This window comes from Lipophrys pholis (genome assembly GCF_963383615.2).
Source record: "Lipophrys pholis genome assembly, chromosome: 15".
Lineage (NCBI taxonomy): Eukaryota > Metazoa > Chordata > Actinopteri > Blenniiformes > Blenniidae > Lipophrys > Lipophrys pholis.
Genome location: NC_137642.1, coordinates 22,380,708 through 22,401,560, shown reverse-complemented (window position 1 = coordinate 22,401,560; position 20,853 = coordinate 22,380,708). Strand labels below are relative to the sequence as shown.

The 20,853-nt window shown below is 44.9% G+C and overlaps 1 protein-coding gene across 1 annotated transcript in view; it reads left to right on the top strand.

Moving 5' to 3' along the window:
- The window catches only part of sorbs1 (sorbin and SH3 domain containing 1), a 45,832-nt gene extending 25,240 nt beyond the window's left edge, over nt 1–20,592 (top strand). The window contains exons 15-28 of the mRNA XM_080481731.1: nt 3,927–3,976; nt 5,717–5,895; nt 7,827–9,284; nt 10,906–10,970; nt 11,137–11,307; nt 12,263–12,309; nt 12,785–12,899; nt 13,119–13,244; nt 13,536–13,730; nt 13,900–14,409; nt 15,063–15,158; nt 16,758–16,945; nt 17,070–17,176; nt 17,524–20,592. Of these exons, the coding sequence (XP_080337857.1) occupies nt 3,927–3,976; nt 5,717–5,895; nt 7,827–9,284; nt 10,906–10,970; nt 11,137–11,307; nt 12,263–12,309; nt 12,785–12,899; nt 13,119–13,244; nt 13,536–13,730; nt 13,900–14,409; nt 15,063–15,158; nt 16,758–16,945; nt 17,070–17,176; nt 17,524–17,591 (3,375 nt within the window). The 3' untranslated portion in view covers nt 17,592–20,592. The remainder of the gene's footprint in view (nt 1–3,926; nt 3,977–5,716; nt 5,896–7,826; nt 9,285–10,905; nt 10,971–11,136; nt 11,308–12,262; nt 12,310–12,784; nt 12,900–13,118; nt 13,245–13,535; nt 13,731–13,899; nt 14,410–15,062; nt 15,159–16,757; nt 16,946–17,069; nt 17,177–17,523) is intronic.
- The last annotated feature ends 261 nt before the right edge of the window (nt 20,593–20,853 follow it).

The following is a 20,853-nucleotide window of genomic DNA, read 5'->3' as shown; positions in this document are numbered from 1 at the left end:
CTTCTCCCCCTCCCTCCTGCAGTATTATAACAAATAGTTCTTGATTTATCCTGCACATAAAGCAATATGTGAGAGCATGTTGAGAAGAACATCTATTGAATTTACTGTCCAAGAAATGTTATTTAATGAAACACCCGTGTCTGTTTATTCCTCACAACCGCTCATTTTCTTTAAGTTTCCGTAACATTTTAAAATGAATTGGCTTTTTAAAGGACTCAGTCAAGTTTTTGTCATTCATCGTCCTCACCTCATCCAATTTAGAAAGACTCAATTCTTGATTTGGTCCAAAATAATCAACTGAGATCTATTCCAACATTTTGTTGCATCTGTGGGAGTGACAGTCAAGCTACAGAAAGTGCCTCATCACTTAGCTGTGGCCTGTGCAGTTCAGATAATTAATACTTAATGAGGTTGATTGTAGATGAGGATTTATGACACTCCACTAGAAGCACAGGTGTCTGTGATAAAGTGCCATTTAAATAGCAGAGCTGTTCATCATTGTTGCATTGTATTTCAGAATACTGCCAATAGTGGCAGCGGAGGAAGACTTGTTTTTTTTGGTCACCCTGATGTGCATCCTTGCCAACGACAACACGTAATGGACTGGAGGACTAGACTGGGTGATTCATCCAAAAGTCACTCTTCACTTGGAGAGGCTGCAGTCCACGCGGGCATCAGGCTCCAGGATAATCCCGCGCACTTGATATAATAATTGTCGTCTGTCTGCTATTTGGTGCATTCACCAAAATATCCAAAGGGGCGCGGGCACGTCAAAGCAGGATACGGTGTCATGACAAATCCAAGCCTCGAGCCTCAGTTGGCACCAGACAAGTGTGGCACTGGCCGCCCACAATCAGATGTTGATTCTCCTCCCTGGCTTGTCACTCAGAGTCACGCCGTCGCACCCTGGATCATATGAGGTGGCACCGTCGGGCTATACCACTGGCTATGAGGTCATGTCCCAGCATCCACCACCACTTGCAGAGGCAGGGTCTGCTGTTCCGGGTCGGGGTATATGCGGAGGAGGTTTAGCCGCGGAGGCGGGCGACTCTTGTCTCATGGCAGCCTGGATGTTTGCCAGCTGAGCTCGGCTTGATGACTGGCTCCTGTTTAATGTCAAAGTCACTTCTAAAGCTGCACCTGGTATGTGCAGTATTTGACCTTAAGGCTCAGCCAGACACACTGGCTCATTGGAGCTTGATTGACATATCAGCGCTCACTTGGTATTACCGGAGGAGAGATATGGCTGGAAGTTTGCAAGAAATGGTAGAATGCCAGGGTGGATTGAAGACCCAGGTCTTCTTGACTCTGTTACATCTTGTCCTCTAAATTAAGTAATTTGGTAAGAAGTGTTAATATCTACGACTATAAGGTCAGCTGTTTGCTTTGATACTTATCTTTTCAGCAATTATGATGTGGTTTCATACTGCAAATTGGCAAAAAAAAGAAAAAGAAAAACCTGAAAACAAACATCTTATATTAAACATTAATAATCACTCTCTATTTTTTTTCCCGCCCCGGTCAATTCACACCTACTTGACTACTGGAGGCCACTTCTATTCACCTGAAAGCCCCTCAGTGAGTGCGACACGTTTAATCGCACTAATGGGCCTCATGATTAATATTTACAAGTTCTAGGTTTAAGAGAGGTGTGAAAACTCATCCGGTGACAGTTACGATCCGACTCATCGATATACACGGCTGGTTGGAGCTGGAATTCCATACATATCTACGGTCAGGAAGCTCGTTTTGGCCCCCTACTACCGACAGAGTGACTCCATCTGTCGAGCATATGCTGACGTGAGGGGCTGAGTTACACAGTTACCCACTCCCACCCCCACCTTGCCACCTGACATATTCTAAAAGGAGGCAACTCTGTAAGTCCGCCAGCTCATTGTGCTTTCATATTTGACCTCTGTTATACACTTAACCTTTACCTTTAAGCATTTAGCAGAGGGTGAGATGAGGGGCCGCACGGCTATAACAGGCCCTTCACACTGGGGGAGCTGTTTTGTTTTCATGAGAACATATCAACACAAATAAGGCCCTGGAAAGAATGAGATCCATGTTACCATGACCCACTCATGATCGCTATTTTGAATATGAAAGCAGCACACAGCTCTGAGGACACCTGTTAGGAAACATGCACATGAAATTCTGCAGAAACGTTGTCATCAGTGTTACGAATGTCCTGGTCGGTGCCCATATACAGCCCTCCGCCTTCATATAGCTTCCTGAATCTTGTATTGTGATATCTCACAGGATACACAGTCCTGAGTCCCGGTTTCTCTGAAGTCATATCAGCTCTCACAGAATAATGCGTTGTGAGATGATATCATGTCAATTACTTGATATCAAATTGCTCCCATTGGATGGATCGAGCTGCACGCCAGCCGCCACCGTTGATGTGTGTGAGTAAAGCGATTGGAGTACTAATAAATCAGTGGAAAAGCACAATACAAGTTAAATCCATTCACCACGTACACAGTTTTATATGTTGCCTATTATGTATAAAGAAAGGTTCACATAAAGTTACACAAATCAGGCATCTTGTAAACAACCAGATTAAGATTCCATTCATTCACTCCAGATAAGCCATCCATGCTTATTTCCTGTTTACTTTCCACTGATGCTTTATGTGTATAAGCCCAATTACCCATGGGGTGTCAGAGGACACTCTCTTCTCCCACTGATATCACATTTTAGCGGAGGGGCGTACAAGACGCTGAAGGAGCGAGGAAGTGCCGCAGATTATTCAGTGACACTGCAGTGTTCTCCTGAGTCGACATGGAACATTTGGCTTTATAAATAGATCAGACTATAGACCTGCCAGGCCTGATGTTCTGCTCTTATAAAGATAGGCTCTTATTCTGAGAGGTTATTAATGATCCTTCTGCCCTGGCAACTAAGTGCAAAGGCATGTTGTGGCAAACGAGCTGTCCAGAATGTTCCTTGTCTCCTCATCGGTGTGGGGAAGCGGGCGCTGGGCCGTGCCGTGGGGAAGTGGATGTGGTATTAGCAGAAGGGCCGGGCTGGCTGGGTCGTGGATTGTGCAATCGTATTTGCAAACAACACTTGTGCTCTTATTCATAGTGCCCGTGTCACGTCTGTTATTTTTACCTGCTGTGACGTCCGAAAAGAGGAAAGCAACAGAAACAGTGGGCTAAAATTAGTTGGCTCCAAACCATTCAAAAGGCTAGTGCTGGTGCTGCCACACTGAATCAATGACTACCCCCCTCTGTGTATTGAGGATAATATCTGCTTCCAAATAACACTTGACTCTCATACTCCTCTTACTTTTAGTCACTCACTTTGTGCTCACAGTCTTTTTCTTTATCCTTTTGCATTGTCTTCATAACATTATTATTTGCGTCGACAATTAATTTGTTCCTCTGTATTTACTTCGTCAGAAAGCATATGTATTTTGACAAGTATTTGCCCTGCGGCATTGAATGTGTGTATGAGTGTGTGTAATTCGGCCTCCTTCCCCCACCAGCTGGTTAATTGTCCCCTGGTCTGGTCCAGTGGTAATGAGAGTGACTCAATACCAGACAAAAGAGATGGCTTCACTGGGAGACAGCAGCTCATTGGCTGAGCCAGTGACAGCCTCCTCCCCGCATGGGCGCCCCCTGACCGATGCACGCCCACCCAGCCTCTCCTCCCCTCTCTTCTCACTCTCTTTACTGCTGCTTGTTTTCCCCAACTTGCATGCAGGCCAAAACACACGCTTGCCACCTCTATGCCAAGCCCAGTCGAGAGAAGCTCAGAATCCCAGGCAGCAGAGACACAAACCCAGAGCAGCGAGTGAGCGGCAGAGAGCAGAAAGAAGAGAGAATCTGGCCATTACTAATGCGCCTGCCTCAGTTCTAACTGGAGGAGACCTTCCTGTGGATCTATCAATGACTTCTTTGTTTGGTTTGTTGCAGAGTGCCCCCTCTTTCAGCCCCCTGGAAACAGCTTCCGACCTGCAGCAGTAGTAAGTCTCCCCTTCCCTTTTAAATACTTGTGCTTTACACCTTCGCTTCATCCTTCCAGCATCTCGATGGTTATTTAAGGCTTGGTATGGGGGATAGATAACAATGAGTGCTCTCTCTCCACCCTGTAAAGCTCGCACACCCGCCTACATGGATGGGGACTCCGGCTTCCTGAGGAGATCCTGTTAATAAGACAAAAACACCAGAACAGCATGTCCTTTGTCCATATTTTATATTTTAGGGGGTGGGTGTTTGCAGTGTGGAACCATGTGGTGATTTATTTGAAGGGAGCAGCCTGGATGTCACTGGGATAGAGGGAACTCACCCAGCTGCTGCATAACTTAAAAAACCGTTATGTCCCCTTGAGCGTGTGTGTGCAGCACGACGATCAGCAACTGGATTAACAAAGATAACGGCAGCTCATGTTGAAACAAAGCTTACAAAGCCCATGATTCCACTTTTGTTTGTGTAACGTAAGGAGCTAAGGACATAGTTTCAGTGAGAATCAACTTCTCCCTCCATTTTTTTTTTTTACCCCAAAACCTTCCATCTGCTCCAGTCATTACGGTCATCTTGGCCAAGTTTCTGAACAGAGCTTCCTAATCCAAGTTGTTTAATCCATTGGTTTGGTGTTAAACTCACTGAAAAGTTTTCAAAGAAAACCCCAGCTCATAAACTGACACCCATCAAAGGCACATGTGTTTCAGGAAGGATGTTTTCTTTTCTTTTTTATGTGTGTGTTCAGAGTCAGTATGGAATTTTTAAGAATTTTCTCTGTTAAAAAAAACAAAGACCAAAGCACATTTCTGGGTTTCCGGATAGCACTGTATGTACAGAAGTATTTTCCACTTATAGATAGCAAAATCATCAATTGTTGAAGTATGTGTAAGATTAATATAATCGTTCACATGACCTCACAATAAGAGCTGTCACCATTATGCAATAGTACGTTCTTAGCCGTCTTTAATGTCACTGCAACTCGCTGCAGATGAAAAGATCAACATTGGCCATCAAGGTGCCTCCCAAAAAGATTGTTTGAAATCTTCCACAGCCACTCTGAATGTTGGTGATTTCTTGTAAGTAACCACGAGCTAACATTATTTTGATGGCTCTGCACCATCAGCAGTGTACCTAATTTCTTTCCAACTGCGATGAAAGAGCTTCTTGTTGTGGCACTGAGCAAGGAGAGTTATGTGTTCATACATTTGCGCAACAGTGTGGATGTTAAACCCATTTTTACATTTTTTGTCCATCTTGTAACACTTATTTCCAAAAAGTTTTTTTTCCCCTTCATTTTACATAGACGGGAGTCTGTCTTTTTAATGACCATATTTGTATTGTGTAGGCCAGCAGTGTGAGTAATATACGAGAGCATGTGAAAGCGTAAACCTGAGAGTAGTGCAGGTGCAGGGTGACGGCCTATGCATCATGCAGTAATATTTATAGAAATCTGTCCCAATGGCCTCTCTGGAATGCCAGGATATCTGTTGTAGCCAATGTCTTCTCCCAGCATCCACGTTCTCTCTTTCTGAGTTTGACTTTTTCGGTCTCTGCTTATTCTGTCTCTCACAAGTCTGCATAGACAGGGATTACCTCAAGAAATACTAAATAGGAACCATATGACAGCTCATTACACAATGTGTGTGCCTCTGTTTATTATAAAAACATGTAATGCAACTCTCTGTGAGTGAATCTGACTGGGTTTAATTATCTGACTCCCTTCCTCCCAATTTTCTGTCTAGCTCCCCAAGCAAGTCTGGGCACATCGAGGTGGAGAAGGACAGAGGATCATCCCCGAGTGAGCCCACGGCTCCAGAATGCGACCGCCATGTTTACAAGAGCATCCTGGAGGGCGGCGACATTCCCTTACAAGGTCTACGGGCCCTAAACAAGCGCCAAGGCAGCTCCTCCTCCTCTAAAGGTAGGACGGGGGCCACTCCGCATATGTGGTCAGTTAAAAGGACAGGTGTGTGTGCCTGCTTCTGTGTGCAGACGCTAGTTAGTGCCGGCCATTAAAGGTCTTTCCTGCTGAGACAGAACCAATGAGTCACAGAAGCCGATGTTGGACGGTTGAAGTTGTCTGACAGGGATACATGTGGTTTCGTTTACCTTTCTTTTGGAATCCACTCGTTTTCTTTGCTCCCAGACCTCATAGCATTGGCCAATCACCTCACAGCATTCACCTTCCCACACACACACCTCAGCAGCCTTTGATTTATTATTGATGCCATGTGCATTTTCATCAAACGTTTACTGGCCATCTGCTTCGGAAAACTCACTGTGCGAATGAGGTTGTCTTGTTAAGACGACGGAAGCTAACCTTGAGGGATTTTTTTTTTTTTTTTCCGCGCCCCCCTCCTCTTGCTCCAGTTGTGAGTCGCCAGTCACTAGGCAGGCTTGGGGCAAGACTCCAGACTGTTTCAGCGCCAGGGAGCAGAGGGCCAGAGAGAGAGAGAGAGAGAGCGTAGACCAGGAGGTACAAGCTCCTAATAAACAGAGCACTGCTCCTCACCAACCCCAGCAGACAGGGTTGAGATAAACAGGAGGGACACAGAGGGTGGGCAGGCATGAGGAAGTCAGCTGTCAGTGTGAGGTCGGGGGCTGGAATGCCTGTGCACATGGCCGGGGAGAGAAACACTGGGGAGGGGTACTTAAAGAAGAGAAAGGAAGGGACAGTGTGACCCAGTACATGACATTACATTACTTTTGGATAGGTGCACCACAAATATTTAAAAAATCGCAAGCTCAAGATTGGAATATTTTCCTATGAATAGATGAGTGGATTTCGAACACAGACGACCAGAGACAGTTGTTTTTACTCATTTTAACATGCAGTGAATAAATTTGGCTCTCCGGTCAACTGACTAGCGCGCTCCTTCATTAGTCTTCTGCCAAGAGCGACAAAGCAAACACTTCATCATGTGTTCCTGTCTTGTGCTCACGAAATAAGAAAAAGTATCTGTATTATTCTGAACCGAGCCTCCTTTAGGCTTTTCAGCGGCCAGAATGGTAACTCTTTACTTGCCATAAGCCACAGATACAGTATCACATCGACTTTCTCGGAGTGTGTTTTTTTTTTTTCTGGCGGATATAAGTGTGACAGATCGGTCACTCGTGCCTACAGACATGCTTCACAGCATGTGAAAGTGTTGTGTCATTTCCCCCGTACAATCTGCAGCAGTGTCACAAGCCTGCTACCAGCCCAGGAACAGCCGCGTAGATTTCACTAAGGCTTTTTTCCATAGTCGTATTTTACTGGGCCGGTTTACTCAGGATACATTTTTTATTTACGGCCGTGTAGGGGAGCAGTGTATTAACAGCAGCGCCAGCAGCCATTTATCACTCCGGCCGTTTAAATGCTATTAGTAGAAAAGGTTTGTGCGTGTGAGGTTCATGCTGCCCGAGACAAATTTCACCCTGAACACGGATGAAACATGGACATCACAAAACTGTTGTTTTATTTTCTGTTCATGTTTGAATTATTCACGACCATGTTGAGTGTTAAGATTTCCTAAATAACCTCCAACATCACATGACATTTCATGGTATATTGCTGTTTCAGTAGTTTGTGTCTCACATGTGATGTAATTGTTTACAGTGAGGGTGGTAAGACAGGAATCTGTTACCTCCGGACCCATTTTTCCAAAGCATAACTTTTCACTACAGTACCATGCTGTTAATATAACACTCATCTATTACTTGATGCACAGTGCATCAAGTCTGCTTCCTTCTTGTCATCTACTTTTTGGAATTTGGTCTTTACTTTAGAAATGTGCCTGTTTTAGTGTGTGTAATCCTGTGATCATTGTAATCTAATATGTTGTTTATTCTGTTGTCCTGCATGCTTGCCAGTGGATTATAAAGGTGGGAATGGCTATATAATTTCACCCTGCTCCTCTGTAAATAGTCGATCGGTTCTTGCCAGTAATGCAATAGGTAACCAGTGTAAGAGTAAGAAGCCTCTATCTGCTGCCAAAGCCTGCATACCCCAAATCCTGCCCTCTAAATTCAAGCCCAGGCTGCTGCCACCCAGTGGCAGCAACGAGGACAGCAGGACTCAAGCTGCCAGGCACCCAAAGGCCCACAGCTGTGAAGCTCTCTACACAGGACCGTGTGATGGAGACTGTGCTGGAGCAGAGGGAGGAGAGAGGGGGCAGCATTTAGGCTGTGGCGGCGAGTGCATGGACGGCCTGGCAAACGATTCCCCCGCCGTCCGGAGGAGCACGTCCGAGTTTTCCAGCCTGTACAAGACCATGCATCTCATTCGGCGTCCCAGCTCGGCCGGGTGCAGCCCACATGGCAGTGTCCGCAGTCTGGCCTCGCTCTTCGAGAAAACAAAGTCTGAAGGAGGTGAAAGGTCGGAGGGAGACGACGGGGGCGACATTCCTCGGGATGCCGTGTCGTCACGGGTCAATGAGTTTGAAATTATCATCCAGCGGTCCAACTCGGCTCCGAGGCGCTCCTCCTCCCTGCCCACCTTGCACTCCGGCCACAGCCTCAGCCCGAACCACAGCCCCGCCCACCTCTACATGCCATCTGCAGTGTCAGCAGAGGCCCTTTTGGTGGCCGACACCACACAGACAGAAGTCTGCTCCCAAGTGGAGGCAGAGGGCAAAAGCACAGAGGAGGACGAGGCCTTGTCACCAGACGATGTAAATGTGGAGCAGGCTGCTTGCTCCTCAGTGGACGGAGAGAACATCCGGACTGATTCCCCCTGTAACACGGAGGCCGAGGTTGAGCAGATTTTCAGTAAGATTTCCCCAGAATTAAGCCCCCATAATGTCTTTGACTCAAAGAGCCCCTCTACTCAGCTGACACAGTCTCCTCCTCAACACAACCACCTCCATCACCACCACCACCACCACCTCCTGCACCACCTCAACCAGCAGCTGCTCCTCAAGCCCAGTAAATGTAAAGGCTCCTGCCCGGCTTCCTACACCCGCTTCACCACCATCCTCAGGCACGAGAGACAACAGGCCACGACCCAGCAGGAGAGGCCGTCTCCGTCAGAGAGGAAGACGCTGCCTGGGAACCTCTTCCTCATGGGCCCCGCTCCCTTCAGGTTACGGAAGAACCTGCAGTCCCAACAAACTCGGAGGACGCTGTTAGCCACCAGAGTGCCACTGGGCACCCAGAGGCCCAGCAGCCTGTCCCCAGAGCCCAGGCCCCTGATCCCCCAGCGCCTGTCCTCCCTGGAGGTTCTGGAGAGGCTGAGTAACGGGGAGGGAGGCGACACTGACGGCCTGAGTAACGGGCTGGGCTTGGACGCCAACGGGAACCTACTGCAGCCGCTGGCAGCTCACCGCAGAGGTGGCTATCTCATCCCTTCACCACTGTCACCCTCCTCCCTCTGTGCTCATTCATTTACCTCGGCTCTCTTATCACCTTGTGTCTCTTTTACTCCACAAAGCAATGCCACCACGTTCCATCTTTAGTCTGTGTGGTGTGTTGACAGTGTTACAAGAAATCCTCCATCTCATTCTGAGTGTGTTGTGTGGCGCCCTTACATTTCACTGTGGATCACAATGAACCCACAAAATGCATCAAAACACCTCAGTGACTGTAGGAGGTTCAGGAAGCTTTCGGTAACGTATATATTCAATGGACATCAGATTTGAGTTGTATGCATGTATGCTAAACTCTGCGTAAGCATTACATAAATACAGGAGCTGTACAGGAGCCCCTATTTTTAAGTCATTTCAGCTGAGATGATAAACGTCAATTCAAGGCTACGAATACATTCTAGGTACTATGGATACAGTTTATTATTAGTTTGACTAGAGATAACAGCCTGGATTAATGCAAAAGTTGGGCTCAGTGAGCAGGACAGAGAGAGACAAGTCAACCTAAATGTCACAAATAATAATTCCATATCAGCTAATTACATGTGACTGCAGCAAAGCATTACTTTATAATACCATAATCACAGCACTAGTCACTGGTATAAAGAAGTCTTTACCAAGAACTGTGTGCCATTTAATCTGTATGCAACAGACACAACTTCAGCTCCTTCCCCTGCATGATGGGTCACCTGTCTACACAACACCGTTGTATAAACTGTCTATATAACACTGTTGATCTAAAACTATGATACACCTTTAATACTTTACTGGAACATGAGCGACCTGCGTCCATCGATACAGTTTATCTGAAATTCACCAGTAATGTTTAAGCAGGATGTTTTTATTCCAACATTGCATACTCAAACTGATGTCTTACCTTTTTTTTTTCTTTTTTTTTTGTATTCTTATTTGCTTGTCGGGTCTGTTCATATCTTCCATTTTTTCATTACTTCCTGAGCCAAACAGGAAGTTTCCTGCTTTAACTTTTTTGATTTTACATAACCCACGACTCCTGGACATAATCATACGTAACATCAATAGCTGTTTCTTGTGGCCCACACTGGGATACAGAAGGAAACATCTATGGTGATGTGGGGATCACATTATGTCATTGTAAAAGGGAAATTCAGTTGTAGATGGATGATGATTGGTCGATCAACATCAGCAAAACTATGTTTATTTTTATCGATGCATTTGTTTAATTTGGCCAACATACAGTAGGTCTCACATTTTCTGTCTTCCATTTGTTTTTGGAGGTTCTTTTTAATTGAACACAGTCGACTGTGGTGTGTTCATTCTTGTGTGCATGCAGGATTAGATTTGCGTTTTCTCATGACTATGTGTGTGTGTGTGTGTGTGTGTGTGTGCGTGTGCGTGTGCGTGGGTATACCGTTTTGTTTTTGTGGTGCAGAAATGATGGTGTCCATTTAAAGCATGCCAAGTGATATTTTCATGATTCTTTTCAGTAGAATTGATTAGTTGACTGCCAATTCATCGTCGTCTTTTTTGTTAAATGTGTGTAGATTGCTAAACTTTGAGGTCATCACAGAAATTCCTACACAGCCTAATGACGTCTATTTCTGCTTCAGATTCTTCTCCAGCTCACGGAGAAAGCCAGGATGAAGTATTACGGAGGCGCCATGGGGACAAAGAGGTGAATTTTCTTTCGATTTTAGACACGTTTAGTTTTTTTCCCAGTTTGTTCCTCATTTCTTTTGGAAAAAAAAGAGCGTTTGTGCGGCTATCTCACATGAATAAAAGAAGAGTAGAGGAGACCTATATCTAGAGGGAACAAATGTTTTGGTCTGGTTTCCTGGCAGAAAATCTTGGAGGAGCAGCGGCGGCTGAAGCGGGAACAGGAAGAGGCTGACACGGCGTCGAGGCGACACACGAGCGTTGTCCCAACACACCACCAGTTCATCACCAACGAGCGCTTCGGAGACCTGCTCAACATCACAGATAACACGGAGAAGAGGAAATCAGGCGTGGAGGTACGATACAACGCTTTATCCTTCTGTAAGCAGGAAGACTGACGGCAGCTCCTTTGTCAGTGCGAGTGTGAATCAGGCCGTCTGGGTTGTCGAGAGGTTGGAGGGGTTTGTGTGTTTTTCTCATCAGGAGTTCTGCAGAAAAAACACACAGCCACTCTCCTCAAAGTCATAAACACGGAGGACCAGAACAGAAAATTAGCTGATTGGTAAATTGTCAATGTTACTGATCCATCAGCTCAAACTTCCCAATCTACTGTACATACATCATGTATGGAAGTAATTGTTGACATCATTTACTGGGACAAGCTTGGAATGAACAACACACAGTAGCTTGGAATAGGGTAAGCCAGGATGTGAACGTGGTTTAAAGGATTGAAGATCCAGGCTGTCGTCAGCAGATTTCTGTCACTACAAGAATGTTTATGATCGATTGCTTTATCCAAAACTAAAGAATTATTTTCTTTATGTACAAATTACACTAATAGTATAACAAGGCCACACGGTGGAGCAGTGGGTTTCCTCTGGGTACTCCAGTTTCCTCCCACAGTTTAAAAACATGTGCGTGAGGTTAATTGGTGACCCTGATTTGCCCCTTGGTGTGAATATGGGTGTCTGTCTCTGTGTGTTTGTCCTGTGATGGACTGGAGACCTCTCCAGAGTGTATCCTGCACTCGCCCATAGTCGACTGGAATTAGCTTCAGCACCTGCATGTTTAATTCTTATGTGAGGCAGTGATGAATTCATGTTCCAGAAAACGTTGTAAAATAATCTCCCATGCACTCAGATGATAAGAATGTCTCCTGCTAATGACACTAAGATCTAATGTGTTGGTACAGATAGTGTTAATAATTTCGAAATAGAGCTGGAGCTCGTCTCTTTTACGATCAACAACTTACATCCAACAAAAAAAATAATAAATTGATTCACCTGTTTTTTTCTTTAAATATCTACACAGAGAACTCCTGCCATGGCTCGCTTCGACTTCAGAGCAGAAACTCTAAAGTAAGTGAAAGTAACCAGAAACATAGTGCTTTGTTTCATTTTAGCTTGAACTTATTAAGACCTGATTTTTATTTTTTTTTATGAAAGAAACAATTACATCCAGAAATACAGACAGAGTTCATCCCTTTCAGACAGTTTTTGCATATTTTACATGAAAATAAATGTGCTCAGATCTTAATGGGTTGAATTTGAGGACGATGAAAAACATTGCTAAAAGATGTGTTTGAATTTATTTTGGCCCATTAAATCATCTCATAGGTGGGGTTACCAGCTTGTAATGAAATGGTGCCAAAAACTCAGACAATTACAGGAAATTACTGTTTAGAAGAGAAGTGATGGGTGTGTGATGTAACTGAAATGGGACTGTAATATAGTGCACACTGCTATAAAGTATATTTGAACTTTGTAGGTACAAATGCTTATTTTTACTATTGTAATATGAGCTTCTAATACTGTTATCATATGTTATTTGAAGGGAATTGCCATTTCAAAAGGGAGACATTGTGTATATCATTCGACAAGTGGATCAAAACTGGTATGAGGGTGAACATCATGGACGAGTTGGTATTTTTCCTCGAAGCTATGTTGAGGTATGTTGGCTTTGCCTGTTTTCTTTTTTTGATGATGATGATGAGGATGAGGATGATCTATTTGTTGTAATCACAGTGAACATGTAACACATTAAAGGGAGTAATGCTTCAAGAGTGTGTTAATAAGGATTATTTTGGTATTATAAACATCTTCTAAGTGAAATTTAGAAACCCTCTTGTGCGTTCTTGATCATAATGGGGTTTGTTATATTTGTGCAGCTTCTTCCCCCGACACAGAAAGCTCAGCCAAAGAAAAGTGCCCCGGTGCAAGTACTGGAATATGGAGAGGCCGTCGCCCGCTTCAACTTCAACGGGGACACGGTGGTGGAAATGTCCTTCAGAAAGGTGGGCAGTGGAATTGCACGTATCAGCGTCAACATTTAGGAGATTATTTAGTCCAAAATAGTGATAATTTAAAGACACAACATGAAATATTTTAAACCAGTTCTCCAGTCTGTTAACAAGGTGGTTTACTGGCACTATTTTTTTCTAATCTATACATATATCATATACATTTGGATTTTTTCACACTGCCAGCAAGAACTGCTGAGATTGTTCTCGTTGTTTCTCCAACAGTGATCATTAATTCTATTTTATCTAAACAAGCTTTTACAATCTGTATTTCCGACCCTGCAGGGAGAGAGGATCACACTGATTCGCAGAGTCGATGAGAACTGGTACGAAGGCAAGATCTCAGGCACCAATCGCCAAGGCATCTTCCCGGTCACCTACGTAGAGGTCAACAAAAGACCCCGGGTCAAGAACGGGGTGGAGTACCCCGACCCTCCCGTCAGCCAGTCGCCACAGCGCAGCACCAACGCTTCTCCTCAGGTAAGAACTGCTCGCTTGATTACATGCAGTGGAAGGTAATACCCGTATCACATTGATCTTATTTGGAAACATCTTTTCATTTTTTAGTGCATTTGTCTCATCTTTCATTTCCTTTTCCTTTTCTTCATCCCCTCCTTCTTTTCTTCCTCCGTCCTGTTGTGTTAAAAAGCTGTATCGTAACCGTCTGACCACCTCACCCCTGCCTCTCCCCCGCTCCCCCCGCCGCTCCGTGTCCCCTGAGGTCCACGCCATCTCCTCCGAATGGATCTCCTTGACCGTGGGAGGCGGGAGTCCTCCCGCCGCCCCCACCCCTCCCCTGCCACCGCTGCCCACCGTGTCCTACCGATGTGGCGAGTACCTGCCCCCGCCATACTCTGCCAGCCCCGTGCCTCCCATCACTGGAAGCCCCTATTACATCTCCCCCACGGCCTCTCCAGCTGCCTCCCCTCTACCCCCGCCATACCCTCCTAGACCCAACTCCACCACTCCCTTCGTCACGTTCACCCCACCGCAGGGGGAGGACTTCCTCCTCTCCCCTCCGTCCCAGCGGCTGTCGCGCAGCGTGAGCCCATGTGGGGGGCCGGTGCTGGAGGGCTGGCTGAGGGGGGAGAAGGATTTGACAGAAGGGGAAGACAGGGGCCGCGCAGCCCTGGGCAGCAGGCAGAATAGTCCTGCAGAGGTATCTTCTGCATGGTGTGCAGTGTTGCATCTCAGGCTCACTCTGGAACGAAGCCTTTTGTCCACAGTTTGACTCCCTGAAGCAGATTCTCTGATTTGAGGGGAACTAACCTGTAAATTTGGCTTGAAGTTGAAGGTTTGCGCATACTAGTTTAGAGCGAAGAAGAATCAAGCAAGTCACATTGCTTATAGGTGCATGTTGTTGTGTGTGTGCACTACTAACCTGCAAATGTTTTACAGTGTTTGTGTGTTTATCCAGTGAGTTTCGGGTTCCCTCACTGTAACAGGAGGTTTTCTGGCCTCCATTTCCAGGATCGATTTGAGAGCTAAAGTTACCGTCTTCATAAAATTCAGCATACGGTTGCACGTTGTTGTTGTTCTACGCTGAGGTGTGACAGCTCGGCTGCCACTGGAGGTTGAAAGTTTATTTAGGACAGTGACATATTTACTGGCGAGTATTTATAGGGTTTCACGTGTTGGCTTCTGTTTCAAAAGCTGCTGCGAGGTTGAAATGTCCACCTATAGGGTAACGCAACCTGGCTGCCTCTGAAGTACGGAAATATTTACAGCAGGTCAATATGTGGATGCCATCGCCAGAGAAAAGCTGTAATTTTGAAACGTGTGCGCTGACACTCATCTGTTTTTGTCTTGCAGTTCATGAAAAACGACGCTGACCACCATGGACGGAGCTCCAGGAGCCCTGTGATGCTCTTTGACATCCAGGATAACAACAACGTTAACTCATTCGCGGTAAGGCCACAAGACGTTTTCCTGGAGTTCCACTGAAGATTTATGTTTGGTTGCTTCATCATCAGCCTAACATCTTAAAGACATCCCCCTCTAAGTCTTCCATCCTCGTTAACTTTCATCATGCCTTCAAAGTGTTCATTTTTTTCAATAGTTTGCCATTTTGGGAAACGTAATATCTGTTTTACAGGCTGAATTCTAAGTGAGGAGTTCAATATTACTTGCGTAATTCACATTTGTGTGATGCTACAGCCAATTAACTTCGCTTAGCATTAAAAAATGGGAAGAGTTTCCCTGCGTTAACTTTGCGTCTTCATAAATATTTTTTGGGGGGAACGCTGTTATCTGTAATTATGAGTGTTCTTGTGAACCAAATTAATTGATCAGGGTTAAATGAACATTGGTCAAATGTTAAGTTACTTTATCGATCCCTTTGCATTTGACCCATCCTATTCATAAAATGGGTTTCATAGATTGCCAAGAAAATAAAATGTATTCACGTCAAAGCCTCAAAAGTGAAGCAAGTTGGTTCAGAAATGCCTGTTTTGACCAAGCTGAGCTTACTGGTATGCAGGAGTGAGAATTTGTAATTTGAGATCAGCTTTATTGTCTTGTAGTTTCTTGCTGTGTCTGAATCCGATATTTGTCGCAAGCTGATGGCGTTTTTTTGTAAACAAGGTCTAAACTAAGCGCTCACACCGATCTCAGCTGCAAGCTTTGTCCTCGGAGGGAGTTAAATAATACCGTACATACATATAAATACGATACTTTGGCCACAGGCGGGGTACACACAGCGCAGGCTCCTAGTCTATAGACAGGAAAACACACAGAGATACTCACTCTCACAGCTATAGTAAACTTATAGGCACAAAATAACTTCAAACACATGTAATTGGACACTGAGAGTATCTGAAGAAAGGCCATGCATATACAGAGATAACCTGTAATTTTCTCACTGCGAGGCGAATGAGGCTACCCACTCCACCACTGTGTGGCCCAGCAGTATACATGTGACGTAAAATCTAGAAAAGCAAAAGCTTGTTAATTGACTCCTAACAACTTTCACCACCACATCAATAGACATCTAAATCTGCTTCTAATTTTAAGACTTTTTTTTTTTCTGGTTTTGGTCTTTAAGATAAACTAAGCCAACTGGTGAATGGCCTCAGCTTCATACAGATGGAAAAGTAATGTTCATTTTCTCATCTAACTCTCAGCAGTAAGCTGAATGAGCTCATTATCTGGGAGGTCAACCTTTTATCTTCAAGTTAAACTTTAATTCTGCATGCTCATACTGACTCGTACCCTGTGAAAATGAACTAATATCTCATGTTTCCTGTCTACATGCTCCCACTCTGGTGTCCCGCCTGTTTATGACTCCTCTCCTGGGTTCCTCCAACACCTCCTTCTACTTTTCCTCCTGGCATTTTAATGGATCACTTCCTTTTTCTGCCTTGCTACTTACTGGACCTACCTTCCTGTCTCGCCCCCTCCATTCACTTCCTAACACCCCACCTCCTCCCCCGTGAACTTCACTCCTGCGGGACTCTCGGTGGGCTCGCTGTCTGTTTTTCTCTGACGACCTACTACTATTACGACTAGGAGGCAGTGTGCAATGAGATCTTGAATATAGCTGAGACCTCGGTGAGGTACTGCAGCACGCTGTCCCACCTCCATAATGACTCTCTCCATAGACTGCACCCCCACCCCAGTAAACAATCTCTCATCATTTCCCAGCAACCCCAATCCCACAGCAGCAGCCCGGAGCCAAGCCGTCTCAGCTGTGGAATGTGAGTAAGATCTGTTTCGGTCTCACTTTCACTTTGTCGTTTACGTATTTCAGGTTAGCCTGCAGTGAAATAGTTTTTTTAAGTGATGTGTTAAGTTTCCTGAGCCCGGGATGTTCTCCTTCAGTTTCCAGGCTCTGTACAGTTATGTGCCGCAGAATGACGACGAGCTGGAGCTGCACGAGGGGGATCTCGTCAGCGTCATGGAGAAGTGCGATGACGGCTGGTTCGTCGGTATGTGCCGCAGCGCCTCGGGATAGATTCTGCACACCTGCAGTCACACTCGCTGTGTCACATTAATCCATATAGGGTTTCTGGAGAATGACAGCGGGGGATTGCACGCGTGCAATGTGCATGCTCAGGGCTCCTAGAGAAGTAGAGTCATCTCCACTGTGTCACAGCCCTCCATATAGGGTTTCTGAAGATTGACAGCAGACGATTGAGTGCAATGCACACACTCCACTGGCCTTGTCCTGAATCTTAAATAAAGCTCAAAGGGGATATATTTGAACCGAGGCATTAATGTTCGAATGAACCCTGATATTTCCTGTTAACTGATTTGTCTTTCTGTTTCTGTGCAGGTACATCAAAGAGGACGAAACAGTTTGGGACTTTCCCGGGGAATTACGTGAAGGAGGCGAAACTGTAAAAGAAGATCTGATCTGACTGTAACACCCGGTTGTCTGTCAAGCTTGGGAAGTCATTACTATCGCGCATGGCTGTTTGTTAGAATAGTCATTTAAGCCAGGCGGGTCTCTCGTCTGGGAAAGTGAAAAGTTCGGCCTGAGGTATGTCAAACTGCAGCGAGGCGAAGACGAGGATGGCTCTCTGCCAGCACCTCCTCACAGCGGTCTGCACCTCCACCACGTTCTCACGCACTTCTACGACAGAATTTCGTCCGTCTCCTCACGCGGAAGTTCTCCGCCAACTCTTCCCACACATCAGCCGTCGTTGTGCAAATGACGGCTCCCATTACTGTCCGTGCGATTTTACAGTACACAAGTGTTTACGTAGCACCTCGACCCCCGAGGCCTGGCAGCAGAGCCGTGGACGGATCAAAGACTGGACCTTTATTACCTGAACTGGATTTTGGAGGAGTCAGAATGTATTTTTGTGTGTGATGTGTTGGAGCTACCTTTCAGGACCAGACATGTTTAACAAGGTCAGGAAAGTATAATCAGGCAAAACAAAAATAATTAACCATTGTGTTTAAAAAGATTTCATTTTGTCAGTTAAGAGTTAAGGAAGCTGCGTAAACTCTCTAAAGTTCCCTCTGAAGTCTAAATACTGTTATCCCTGATGTAAGGAACCTATTTCAGAAACAGTTTGATCTTATTTGTTCAACTTCCAAATCGTTAAGTCAGTATTGGGTGCATCTGAAGCACATCACAACACAGGTCACCCAGTTTCTTCAGATACCGGTTCAGTATTGCCTTCATTCTCCATCCAAAGTTGCCACATAGACATTAAGACCACAGTCACGTATATGTGTAAAAAAGAAACACTAAAATTAAGCTACAATATAATTTTCTCACCCTTAATGCAGCAAATACAGGACACTGTGTTGCTTCCCTTGTGTGTAAATAGCAAATTATATATATTTTCACCAAATATGTATTTGGTTTTTTTTTCATACTTCTTTGAATGCAACAAAGTGATGCCTTTAAGGTAGCTGGTGGCCGGCGCCTGGCTTTCAGAGCGATGGCAGGATAGACGTGGTAGCACTTAACTCCCCATTTAACAAAACGACAGATGACAAGTCAGTGAGGACCGAAAGCTGTTTAATATTTAAGATTAAAAGCCAACAAGGTGTCTTACAATATGATTTTTACAAGTACACTGAGATTTTAACCTTTCCCATACTGATACGATTGTATATGTACATGTAAATGCCTACAGACGACTTCACGAAGCCTTTCAAACCCAGCTCCATACGTTGATGTGTGATGAAGACAAGCATAGTGTCAGCATTAGTACAGCATGCGATGTAGACTCTAACAGACTGACAAATCAAATGGGAGCATGATGCACCATCGGCCTCGGCATTTGCACCTTGAGCTTGAAGAAAACATGAGCGCTGACGGGCTTAACGCTGCCCTCTGGAAGATTTCCTTTGAGCTTGATCAACGCATCAGTGGCGTCTTTCAGCACGTCCAAATAGATCCTCGACACACGTTTGTGCGGAGAGATGAGAGCTGTTGTCTTTCCTTGCTCACGTTTCTCCTCCAGATTCCGTGTTGTCATCATTCTCTGCACCGTCCTCAATCAATCCTTTGCACAGCTGTCAAGTAATGCTTGTTATGACCTGCTCGGAGCAGCAGACAGGCTGTAGTGTGTAGGCTAAAGGAGCGCTTTAAAGACTTGTTTCATTATTTCCCTGTTGATACGGTTCTAATCCAAAGGTGCCAGACTATCATTTGACCTATTAGTGTAGCTCTTTATGACCCACAATCTGAAACATAATGTGAAGCATATATAGCGTGAGACTCTCTAGATGGAAACATGAACTTTACCTGTGTTTCTGCACCCGGATGTCTTTCGCTACGACGTGGCCGTCGGGCAACTCGTATATGAAGTGTAATAATCGATGAAGTACATGAATTCAACCAGTGTGTTCGTCTCCCGAATGTTCAGATCAGGTTTTTCTCGCCGTGCGGATCACCTCCGACTATTTTGCCAACATCAGCAAAACAATATGTCCTCGACAAGATAAAACACGTAATATAATACACTGCATTGTGGGTTTGCCTGTACAGCACTGATAATAATGTTGTCGTATTTTGTTTCACCGCGGACGCATGTTCTTTCCCCTCCGCTGCTGTTCCTGTGTAACAACAGCCCCTCATGAATGTGTGGATTGGTTGGGACTCTGTTGACCTTTCGCCTTGTGAAAATAGTTTTTCTTTCTTCCATGGAGAGAGAGAGAGAGAGAGAGAGTTCACGCCATGTCAGAAGGCAAACGACCATTGTGTGCTCTGTATAACATCACAGGATGTATGAATGTATGGAAATATGAATGTGGTGCAGGCAGCGTGCACAGCAAATGCAGAGGACAGTCAGGATTTTCACCTCCTACCAACATAAGTGGCACAAGAAGGACTGTAAATATGTAAATTAAGAAAACAGACTGCGAGTAACGGGGGCGTCACACGGAGCTCTCCGTCACCCGCAGCTGTTAGTTTGCCTGCGGGTTGTTTTTGGCAAAGCACAGAGATCAGAGAGTTACTGAGCACAGAGAGTTTGACGCATACAAACATCTACGCTGCCATTTGTGATGATCATAATGCCTTATGTTAGATGAAAAATCGTGCCTCATTTTCATTCTTTTTTTTTTTTTTTTTTTGAGGGGAGTATCACCAAAATGTATCCATGACATGTTTAATGTAACCATGGTTTTCCAGTTAGTCCTAGCCTCCGCCAATGGGAGAACATCTACTAAGAACTTGTCTGTTTCTGTACAAGTACCTAAAAGTGTGACACAATAATCCTGAGAAAGGACTAGTTTGATGAGACGCACAACCTGCAACAGGTTTGGTTTGTTTGCTTCAATTTTGCAGTGCTGTTACATTGACAATAATAAAATAAAGATACTATACACTGCTGTGACTTCGGTATTATGCAATATTTAATAAACAACTTAAAACTTGTGGTGGTTTATTAATGTGTGATTGTGTATTTTTACCTTACAGCAACAATATCCCCAGTTGCATTCCAGCTGAGGGCCTTTCTGTGTGTTTGCATGTTCCTCCTTTTGTGAGAGTGAATTTTCTCCAGATTATTTGAGGTCAATAGGTGATGTTGAAAGTGTGAACTCTTGTGACTGCTGCCTCGCTTTGCAATGGAGTTGCGACCTGTCCAGGGTGAACTCTGACTTCGCCCAACTCGGTTCAGCTTCATCTCTCTATTCCTGC